Source organism: Hemiscyllium ocellatum, chromosome 44 (genome assembly GCF_020745735.1).
Source record: "Hemiscyllium ocellatum isolate sHemOce1 chromosome 44, sHemOce1.pat.X.cur, whole genome shotgun sequence".
Classification (NCBI taxonomy): domain Eukaryota; kingdom Metazoa; phylum Chordata; class Chondrichthyes; order Orectolobiformes; family Hemiscylliidae; genus Hemiscyllium; species Hemiscyllium ocellatum.
The window spans coordinates 17,915,241-17,927,269 of record NC_083444.1 but is presented as its reverse complement, the minus strand read 5'-3'; the positions used below and the strand labels follow the sequence as shown (position 1 = coordinate 17,927,269).

Genomic DNA, 12,029 nt, shown 5'->3' with positions numbered 1-12,029 from the left:
ACAGTCATTCGCAAATTCAGGGAGCGCTGTGAAAACACTCAATCCCAAACTGAGCGACCTCTGCATAAACACTGAGTCCCGAACTCAGGGAGCTCTGTGTAAACACTCAATCCCAAACTAAGGGAACTCTGTGAATACACTCAATCACAAACTCAGGGAGCTGTGTAAACACTCAATCCCAAACTGAGGGAGCTCTGTGTAAACACTCAATCCTAAACTAAGGAAGCTCTGTGCAAACACTCAATCTCAAACTAGGGGACGTCTGGTAACACTCAATCGCAAACTGAGAGAACTCTGTGTAAACACACAGTCCCAAACTCAGGGAGCTCTGTGTAAACAGTCATTTGCAAATTCAGGGAGCGCTGTGTAAACACGCAATCCCAAACTGAGGAACCTCTGCGTAAACACTCAGTCCCGAACTCAGGGAGCTCCGTGTAAACACTCAATCCCAACCTCAGGGAGATACGTGAACCCTCAATCCCAAACTCAGGATGATCTGAGAATACACTCAATCCCAAATTCACGGATATCTGTGTAAACGATCAATCCCAAACTCAGGTAGCTCTGTAAACACTCAATCCCAAACTCAGGGAGATCTGTAAACACTCAATCCCAAACACAGAGAGCTGTGTTAACACTCATTCCCAAACTCAGGGAGATCTGTAAACACTCAATCCCAAACTCAGGGAGCTCTGTTTAAACGCTCTGTCCCAAACTCAGAGAGTTCTGTGAAAACACTCAATCCCAAACTCAGGGCGCTATGTAAACACTCAATCCTAAACTCAGGGAGCGCTGTGAAAACACTCAATCCTAAACTCAGAGAGCTGTGTAAACACTCATCCCAAACACAGGGAGGTATGTGAACCCTCAATCCCAAACTCAGGGAGATCTGTATAAACACTCAATTACAAACTAAGAGAGCTCTGTGTAAACGCTCAAACCCAACCTCAGGATGATCTGTGTAAACACTCAATCCCAAACTCAGGGGGGTCTGTGAAAACAATCAATCCCAAACTCAGGGTGCTCTGTGTAAACACTCAATCCCAAACTCCGAGAGCTCTGTAAACACTCAATCCCAAACTCAGGAATCTCTGTGTAAATACTCAATGCCAAACTCAGGGAGCTGTGTAACCACTCAATCCCAAACTCAGGGAGCTGTGTAAACACTCATTTCCAAACTCAGGAAGCTCTGTGTAAACATTCTTTCCTATACTTAGGAAGCTCTGTGCAAACACGCAATCCCATACTGAGGGATCTCTGTAAACACTCAATTGCAAACTCAGTGAGCACTGTGTAAATAGTCAATCACCAACTCAGGGAGGGCTGTGTAAACACGCAATCCCAAACTGATGGAGCGCCATGTAAACACTCAATTCCAAACTCAGGGAGCTCTGTGTAAACACTCAATCCCAATCTCAGGGAGCTGTGTAAACACTCATTCCCACACTCAGGAAGCTCTGTGTAAACACTCAATCCCTAACTCAGGGATCTCAGTGTAAACAGTCGATCCCAAACTCAGACAGCTCTGTGTAAACACTCATTCCCAAACTCAGGGAGCTCTGTAAACCGTCAGTCCCAAACACAGAGAGCTGTGTTAACACTCATTCCCAAACTCAGGGAGATCTGTAAACACTCATTCCCAAACTCAGGAAGCTCTGTTTAAACACGCAATCCCAAACTGAGGGAGCTCTGTGTAAACACTCAATCCCAAACTGAGGGAGCTTTGTAAACACTCAATCCCAAACTCAGGGAGTTCTGTAAACCATCATTCCCAAACTCGGGAAGCTCTGTGTAAACACTCAATCCCAAACTCAGAGAGCTCAGTAAACCCTCAATCCCAAACTCAGAGAGCTGTGTTAACACTCATTCCCAAACTCAGGGAGATCTGTAAACACTCAATCCCAAACACAGAGACCTGTGTTAACACTCATTCCCAAACTCAGGGAGATCTGTAAACACTCAATCCCAAACTCAGGGAGCTCTGTGTAAACACTCAATCCCAAACTCAGGGAGATCTGTAAACACTCAATCCCAAACTCAGGGAGCTCTGTGAAAACACTCAATCCCAAACGCAGGACCCCTGTGTAAAAACTCAATGCCAAACTCAGGGAGCTATGTAAACACTCATTCCCAAACTCAGGAAGCTCTGTGTAAACACTCAATCCCGAACTCAGGGAGCTCTGTGTAAATACTCAATCCTAAACTAAAGAAGCTCTGTGTAAACACTCAATCTCAAACTCAGAGAGCTCTGTAAACACTCATTCCCAAACACAAGAAGCTATGTGTAAGCACTCAATCCCAAACTCAGGGACCTGTGTAAACAATCATTCCCAAACTCAATAAACTCTGTGCAAACACTCAATCTCAAACTCAGGGACGTCTGGTAACACTCAATCGCAAACTGAGGGAGCCCTGTGTAAAGAGGCAATCCCAAACTGAGGATCTCTGTGAACACTCAATCCCAAACTGAGGGAGCTCTGTGTAAACACTCAATCCTAAACTAAGGAAGCTCTGTGCAAACACTCAATCTCAAACTAGGGGATGTCTGGTAACACTCAATCGCAAACTGAGAGAACTCTGTGTAAACACACAGTCCCAAACTCAGGGAGCTCTGTGTAAACAGTCATTCACAAATTCAGGGAGCGCTGTGTAAACACGCAATCCCAAACTGAGGAACCTCTGCGTAAACACTCAGTCCCGAACTCAGGGATCTCCGTGGAAACACTCTATCCCAAACTGAGGGAGCTCTGTAAACACCCAATCCCAACCTCAGGGAGATACGTGAACCCTCAATCCCAAACTCAGGATGATCTGTGTAAACACTCAATCCCAAACTCAGTAAACTGTGTAAGCACTCAGTCCCAAACTGAGGGAGCACTGAGAATACACTCAATCCCAAATTCGCGGATATCTGTGTAAACACTCAATCCCAAACCCAGGTAACTCTGTAAACACTCAATCCCAAACTCAGAAAGTTCTGTGTAAATACTCAATACCAAACTCAGGGAGCTGTGTAAACACTCAATCCCAAATTCATGGAGCTATGTAAACACTCATTCCCAAACTCAGGAAGCTCTGTGTAAACACTCAATCCTAAACTCAGGAAGGTCTGTGCAAACACTCAATCTCAAACCCGGGGACCTCTGGAAACACTCAATCGCAAATTGAGGGAGCTCTGTGTAAAGACGCAATCCCAAACTGAAGGATCTCTGTGAACACTCAATCACAAACTCAGGGAGCTCTGTAAACTCTCATTCCCCAACTCAGGAAGCTCTGTGTAAACACTGAATCCCAAACTCAGGGAGCTGTGTTAACGCTCATTCCCAAACTCAGGGCACTCTGTGAAAACACTCAATCCCAAACTAAGGGAGCTCTGTAAACACTCAAACCCAAACCCAGAGAGCTCTGTGTAAACACTCATTCCCAAACTCAGGCAGCTCTGTGTAAACACTCAATCCCAAACTCAGGGAGCACTAAGCAAATAGTCATTCACAAAGTCAGGGAACGCTTTGTATATACGCAATCCCAAACTGAGGGAGCTCTGTAAACACTCAATCCCAACCTCAGGTAGCTCTGTGTAAACACTCTATCCAAACTGAGGGATCTCAGTAAACACTCAATCCCAAGCTCAGGGAGATCTGTGTAAACACTCTATCCAAACTGAGGGATCTCAGTAAACACTCAATCCCAAGCTCAGGGAGATCTGTGTAAACAGTCATTCGCAAATTCAGGGAGCTCTGTGTAAACACTCAATCCCAAACTGAGGGAGTTCTGTGTAAACACTCAATCCTAAACTAAGGAAGCTCTGTGTAAACACTCAATCCCAAACTGAGGGATCTCTGTAAACACACAGTCCCAAACTCAGGGAGATCTGAGTGAACAGTCATTCGCAAATTCAGGGAGCGGTGTGTAAACACTCAATCCCAAACTCAGAAAGTTCTGTGTAAATACTCAATCCCAAACTGCGGGAGCTCTGTAAACACTCAATCCCAAACTCAGGGAGCTGTGAAATCACTAAATTCCAAACTAAGGGAGCTCTGTGAATACACTCAATCCCAAACTCAGGGAGCTCTGTGTAAACACTCAATCCTAAACTGAGGGATCTCTGTAAACACACAGTCCCAAACTCAGGGAGATCTGAGTGAACAGTCATTCGCAAATTCAGGGAGCGGTGTGTAAACACTCAATCCCAAACTCAGAAAGTTCTGTGTAAATACTCAATCCCAAACTGCGGGAGCTCTGTAAACACTCAATCCCAAACTCAGGGAGCTGTGAAATCACTAAATTCCAAACTAAGGGAGCTCTGTGAATACACTCAATCCCAAACTCAGGGAGCTCTGTGTAAACACTCTATCCCAAACTGAGGGATCTCTGTAAACACGCAATCCCGAACTGAGGGATCTCTGTAAACACGCAATCCCGAACTGAGGGAGCTCTGTGTAAACACTCAATCCCGAACTGAGGGAGCTTTGCAAACACTCAATCCCAAACTCAGGGAGCTCTGTGAATACACTCAATCCCAAACTCAGGGAGCTGTGTAAACACATCCCAAACTCAGGGAGATATGTGAACCCTCAATCCCAATCTCAGGAAGATCTGTATAAACCCTCAATCCCAAACTCAGGGAGCTGTGTAAACACTCAATCCCAAACTGAGGGAGCTCTGTGTAAACACTCAATCCGAAACTAAGGAAGCTCTGTGAATACACTCAATCCCAAACTCAGGGAGCTGTGTAAACACTCATCCCAAACTCAGGGAGATCTGTGAACCCTCAATCCCAATCTCAGGAAGATCTGTATAAACCCTCAATCCCAAACTCAGGGAGCTGTGTAAACACTCAATCCCAAACTGAGGGAGCTCTGTGTCAACACTTAATCCCAAACTCAGAGAGCTCTGTAAACACTCATTCCCAAACTCAGGAAGCTATGTGTAAGCACTCAATCCCAAACTCAGGGACCTGTGTAAACAATCATTCCCAAACTCAATAAGCTCTGTGCAAACACTCAATCTCAAACTAGGGGACGTCTGGTAACACTCAATCCCAAACTGAGGGAGCCCTGTGTAAAGAGGCAATCCCAAACTGAGGGATCTCTGTGTAAACACTCAGTCCCGAACTCAGGGAGCGCTGTGTAAACACGCAATCCCAAACTGAGGGAGCTCTGTGAATACACTCAATCCCAAACTCAGGGAGCGCTGTGTAAACACGCAATCCCAAAATGAGAAAGCTCTGTGTAAAACTCAATCCCGAACTGAGGGAGCTCTGTAAACACTCACTCCCAACCTCATGGAGATCTGTGAAAACACTCAATCCTAAACTAAGGAAGCTGTGTATAAACACTCAATCCCAAATTCAGGGAGCCCTGTGTAAAGACTCAATCCTAAACTAAGGGAGCTCTGTGTAAACACTCATTCCCAAACTCAGGAAGCTCTGTGTAAACACTCAATCCCAACATCAGGTAGCTCTGTTTAAACACTCTATCCAAACTAAGGGATCTCTGTAAACACTCAATCCCAAACTCAGGGAGATCTGTGTAAACAGTCATTCGCAAATTCAGGGAGCGCTGTGTAAACACTCAATCCCAAACTGAGGGATCTCTGCGTAAACACTCAGTCCCAAACTCAGGGAGCTCCGTGTAAACGCTCAATCCCAAAATGCGGGAGCTCTGTAAACACTCAATCCCAAACTAAGGGAGCTCTGTGAATACACTCAATCCCAAACTCAGGGAGCTCTGTGAAAACACTCAATGCAAAACTAAGGAAGCTCTGTGTAAACACTCAACCTTAAACTCAGGGATCTCTATGTAAACACTCAATCCCAAACTGCGGGAGCTCTGTAAACACTCAATCCCAACCTCAGGTAGCTCTGTGTAAACACTCAATCCAAACTGAGGGATCTCTTTAAACACTCAATCCCAAACTGAGGGAGCTCTGTAAACACTCAATCCCAAACTCAGGGAGCTCCGTGTAAACGCTCAATCCCAAAATGCGGGAGCTCTGTAAACACTCAATCCCAAACTAAGGGAGCTCTGTGAATACACTCAATCCCAAACTCAGGGAGCTCTGTGAAAACACTCAATGCAAAACTAAGGAAGCTCTGTGTAAACACTCAACCTTAAACTCAGGGATCTCTATGTAAACACTCAATCCCAAACTGCGGGAGCTCTGTAAACACTCAATCCCAACCTCAGGTAGCTCTGTGTAAACACTCAATCCAAACTGAGGGATCTCTTTAAACACTCAATCCCAAACTGAGGGAGCTCTGTAAACACTCAATCCCAAACTCAGGGAGCTCTGTGTAAACACTCAGTCCCGAACTCAGGGAGCTCTGTGAATGCACTCAATCCCAAACTGAGGGAGCTGTGTAAAGACTCAATCCCAAACGCAGGGCGCTGTATAAACATTCAATCCCAAACTCAGGGAGCTCTGTGTAATTTCTCAATTCCCAACTCAGGGAGCTCTGTGTAAACACTCAATGCCAAACTCAGTGAGCTCTGTGCAAAACCTACATTCCATTCTCAGGGAGCTCTGTAAACGCTCAATCCCAAACTCAGGGAGCTCTGTGTAAACACTCAATGCCAAACTCAGGGCGCTCTATAAACATTCAATCCCAAACTCATGGAGCTCTGTGTAATTTCTCAATTCCCAACTCAGGGAGCTCTCTGTAAACACTCAATCCCAAACTCAGTGAGCTCTGTAAACGCTCAATCCCAAACTCAGGGCGCTCTACAAACACTCAATCCCAAATTCAGGGAGCTGTGTAAACTCTCAATTCCCAACTCAGGGAACACAGTGTAAACACTCAATCCGAAACTCAGGGAGCTCTGTGTCACCTCGCAATCCCAAACTGTGTGATCTTTGTAAACACACATTCCCAAACTCAGGGAGCTCTGTGTAGACACTCAATCCCAAACTCAGGAAGGTCTGTGTAAACACTCAATCCTGAACTCAGGGAACTGTGTAAACACTCTATTCCAAACTCATGGATCCCTGTAAACACTGAAGTCCCAACTCAGAGAGCTCTGTAAACAGTGAATCCCAAACTCAGGAAGCTCTGTGTAAACACTCAATCCCAAACTCAGGGAGCTCTGTGTAAACACTCAATCCCAAACTCAGGGAGCGCTGTGTCACCTCGCAATCCCAAACTGTGTGATCTTTGTAAACACTCATTCCCAAACTCAGGGAGCTCTGTGTAAACACTCAATCCCAAACTCAGGGCGCTCTACAAACAGTCAATCCCAAACTCAGGGAGCTGTGTAAACTCTCAATTCCCAACTCAGGGAACACAGTGCAAACACTCAATCCGAAACTCAGGGAGCTCTGTGTCACCTCGCAATCCCAAACTGTGTGATCTTTGTAAACACACATTCCCAAACTCAGGGAGCTCTGTGTAGACACCCAATCCCAAACTCAGGAACGTCTGTGTAAACACTCAATCCTGAACTCAGAGAGCTCCGTGTAAACACTCAATCCCAAACTCAGAGAGCTCTGTAAATACTGAATCCCAAACTCAGGAAGCTCTGTGTAAACATTCAATCCCAAACTGAGGGAGTTCTGTAAACACTCCATCCCAAACTCATGGAGCTGTGTAAACACTGAATCCCAAACTCAGGGAGCTCTGTAAACACTGAATCCCAAACTCAGGGAGCTCTGTAAACACTCAATGCCAAACCCAGGAAGCTGTGTGTAAACACTCACTTCCGAACTCAGGGAGCTCTGTGTAAACACTCAATCCCAATCTCCGAGAGTTGTGTGTAAACACTCAGTCCCAAACTCAGGGACCACTGGAAACTCTCAACCCCAAACTCAGAGAGCTTTGTGTAAACACTCAATCCCAAATTCCTGGAGCTCTGTATAAACACTCAGTCCCAAATTCAGTGAGCTCTGTGTAAATACTCAATCCCAAACTCAGAGTGCTCTGTATAAACACTCAGTCCCAAATTCAGTGAGCTCTGTGTAAATACTCAATCCCAAACTCAGAGTGCTCTGTACTGAAGCACCATCCACTTGATGCATGTCCTCTCCAGTGAATAAGCTGCATTTGCAGCAGTGATTCGCTTTGACTCTCCCATTCCCTTTTGATTCAGGAAGAAGGCCATGCTGGTGAACAACATTCTCGCTGTGACTGGAGGCATTCTCATGGGCTTGTCTCGATACTGCCAATCCTACGAGATGTTAATCCTAGGTCGCTTCGTGATTGGAGCTTATTGTGGTGAGATCCTCTCAGAATTCTGTGTTTGGCTTACCCTGCACCCCTGTCCCCTCCTCACACAGGCTTTACAAGCCCCGTTCTTGATAGGTTAATGCCATTAGTTACAAGGTTCTTTTATCCGGCAGGTATCTCCTCCGGTTTAGTTCCGATGTACGTGGGAGAAATTTCGCCCACGAGACTACGAGGGACACTGGGAACGTTACACCAATTGGCCATTGTGTCAGGCATCCTTATCGCTCAAGTAAGGCATGGGAAGCATACGATTTAAAGCAGAAACCCTGCAGATGCTGGAAATCTGACAGCAACACTGAGCATGCCGGAGAAACTCAACAGGCCTGTGGAGAGAGAAACGGAGTCAATGCTTCGCAGCCAGTATGACTTTGTCAGAACTAAGACGTGGGTTGGAAAATGATTTCTTTTACACTTCTAGCAAAGGTGGAGGAGGGGAGAGTGGAGCACATGGCGTGGAGACCCAGTGTAAAAGGAAAATGTTGCCACTTGTGGTGGGTGAGAAATAGAGATGTAAAATTCATGTTTGGAAGGGGGGCAATGCATCCTCTCTATTGAGTGAGAAGGAAACAAGGCCAGACGGTACTGGGGGTGGAAGGTGAAAGACAGATGTCATGAAGTCAGACATTCACATTGTGGAATGCACAGCCAAGCCTGAGAAGTTGGAACTGAGCATAAACAATATGGCGATAAAGGATGTAACTAGATTGCAGAAAGAACAGAGAAGGTTGACTGGATTAGTACCAGAGATGAGGGTCTCCCCTCATGAAAAGCAGTTTAGATTCCCTACAGTATGGAAACAGACCCTTCGGCCTAACAAGTCCACACCGACCCTCCGAAGAGTAGCCCACCCAGACCCATTTCCCTACCCTACATTTACCCCTGAATAAATGCATCTACCACTATGGGCAATTTAGCATGGCCAACTCACATAACCTGCACCTCTTTGGACTGTTGGAGGAAACCCACGCAGACACGGGGAGAATGTGCAAACTCCACACAGATAGTCACCCAAGGCTAGGATTGAACCTGGGTCCCTGATGCTGTGAGGCAGCAGTGCTAACCACTGAGCCACTAGTTAGACCTAAGCTCTGTGGAGCTTAGAAGGCTGAGAGGAGATCTTATTGAGGTGTACAAGATGCTGAAGAGGATTGACAGAGTAGGTGTCGAGAAGATGGTTCGTCATGTGACCCAGTCTAGTACAGAAGGTCATAGCATTAGGATAAGGGGTGAGGAGGAATTACTGCTGCCAAAGGGTCATGGACCTCTGGAATTGTAGTGCAGTGGATGCTGGGACATTGAGAAAATTTAAGCAGGAGACAGATTTTTAATTAGCTACTGGTGGAAGGGTAATGGAGCTTGGGCAGGAAAGTGTAGTTGAGTCCAGGATTAGATCAGCCATGACTGAATTGAGTGGTGGGACAGGCTCAAACCTGAAGGGCCTCCTCCTGTTTCGAGTTCTGGCCTAAGTGGGAACTGAGGCCTTGTTCCTCGAGTTTGTGTTGTCCTTCATTGGATCATTGCCCAGGATGGACATGTTAACATGGGAGCAAAATGGCGTAGTGACAGGGCAAGCAACTGGAAAGGCAGGGTCAGTGCGATGGACAGAGTGAAGGTATTCTGCAAAGCAGTCACTGAGTCTGAGTGTGGTCTCTCCAACGTAAAGGAGAGTGCATTGGTAGAAGCTTGCTTGCATTTAGCTCAGTTGGCTGGATTGCTGGTTTACAGAGCAGTGGGATGCCAACAGCATGGGTTCAATTTCCATCAGTGCTTTGCGGTTACCATGAAGGGCTCAAGTTCTTACTTTGCCTGAGGTCTGGTGGCCCTCAGGTCAAATCACCACCAAGTTGTTTCTCTCTAATGGGAGAGCAGCCCTTGTGGCCTGGTAAGACTATGGTGACACAACGACAACATTTGAGAGTGACTTTGACAATGAACCTTCCTACTGTCTGTCAGCATTCCCTTCCTCCATGTTGTAGCGATATAAATAAAGCGTTTTGCAACACCTCTCTGAATCCTCCGAAGAGGACTCTTACCAGACTCAGAACATTAACTCCATTTCTCTCTCCATGGATACGGCTGGACCTTTCGAGTTCCTCCAGCATTCTCTGGGTTCGGGGAAGCCTGGGGCTGAGTTGGAAAACTGTGTGCAAAGGGAACGGGACACACCAAACTGATTCCTGGAATGGCAGGAACTGACTTGCGAGGAGAGATTGGATCCATTAGGACTCTACTCACTGGAATGCAGAAGAGTGAGGGGGGATTACCACAGAGATTGATAAAATTTGAACAGGACAAGGCTTGGAAAAGGCAGGAAAGAAGTTTCCTTGATGGCAGGAAGCAGAGAGTAATAGTGGAAGGATGCTTGTCAGACTGGAGTGCCTCAGGGGTCGGAGCTGGGCCCATTGCTGTTTGTTATTAATATCAATGTTTTGGATGAGAATGTACAAGGGCATGATTAGTAAGTTTACTGATGAAACTAAAATAGGCAGATTCATGGACAGTGAGGAAGGTGATCAGAAATTGCAGCAGGACCTTGATCAGCTGGGGAGGTGGGCTGAGAAATGGCAAATGGAGTTTAATATTGATAACTGTGAGATCTTGCCTTTTGGAAAGTCAAATCAAGGGAGGAGTTTCATAGTGGATGGTAGGGCCTTAAGGAGTGTAGTGGGAGAGAGGGACCTTGGGGTTCAAGTGCACGGTTCTCCAAAAGTGGAGTCCTAGTTAGACAGGGCAGGGAAGAAGGCCTTGGACACACTGACCTTCATCAGTCAGGGCATTGTGTATAGAAGTTGGGAGTTATGTTGCAGTTATACAGGACGTTGTTGAGGCCACATTTGGAGTATTGTGTTCAGTTTTGGTCACTTTGTTATAGGAAGGATATTATCATTAAACTGAAAAGAGTTCAGAAGAAATTTGCAAGGATGTTGCCAGGACTCAAGGGTCTGAGTCACAGGGAGGGGTTGGATAAGCTAGGACTTTTTTCCTTAGAGTGTAGGGGACTGAGGAGGGCATCTTATAGAGGTGTATAAGCTCATGAGAAGCGTGGATAGGTGAATGCAGTCAGTCCTTTCCCCAGCATTGGGGAATCGAAGACTAGAGGGCATCAGTTTAAGGTTAGAGGGGAAAGAATAAAAGGAAACCTGAGGGTTAACATTTTTACGCAGAGGGTGGCACGCATACGGAATGAGCTGGCAGCTGAAGTGGTTGAGGCGGGTACATTAGCAACATTTAAAAGGCATTTGAACAAATACATGGATAGGAAAGGATTAGAAGGATATGGGCCAAGTGCAGGGGCATAGGGTGAGCGGGGATGAACGTTTTATTCGGGATGGACCAGTTTGGACCAAAGGACCTGTCTCCTTGCTGTCGGACTCTTTGAATATATTTCTGATGATCTCTGACCAGGGAGTCCAGAACCAGGGCCAAAGGATAGGGGCTAAGCCATTGAGGACTGAGATGAGGAGAGATATCTTCACCCTGAGAGTAGTGAGCCTCAGATGGAAATTGATTGAGACCAAAACATTCAATGTTTTCAAGAAGGAGCTAGATATCAAGGTTTGTGCGAAGATTTGTAGCTCGGGTGCTCGTTGTTGTGGTTCTGTTCGCCGAGCTGGAAGTTTTTGTTGCAAACGTTTCGTCCCCTGGCTAGGCGACATCATCAGTGCTCTGGAGCCTCCTGCGAAGCGCTTCTTTGATGTTTCTTCCGGTATTTATAGTGGTCTGTCCTTGCTTTTAGTTCTTAGATATCGTTTAGTTCTTAGGGCTAAAGGGATCAAAGGGTGAAGGGGAGAAAGCAAAAATAGGGTAC

General features: G+C 46.1%; 1 protein-coding gene across 1 annotated transcript in view; it reads left to right on the top strand.

Annotated features, from left to right (window-relative positions):
- Positions 1–12,029, top strand: part of LOC132835334 (solute carrier family 2, facilitated glucose transporter member 4-like) — a 67,931-nt gene that overhangs the window by 32,019 nt on the left and 23,883 nt on the right. Inside the window, exons 4-5 of the mRNA XM_060854777.1 lie at positions 8,085–8,209; positions 8,335–8,450. Coding sequence (XP_060710760.1) covers positions 8,085–8,209; positions 8,335–8,450 — 241 coding nt within the window. The remainder of the gene's footprint in view (positions 1–8,084; positions 8,210–8,334; positions 8,451–12,029) is intronic.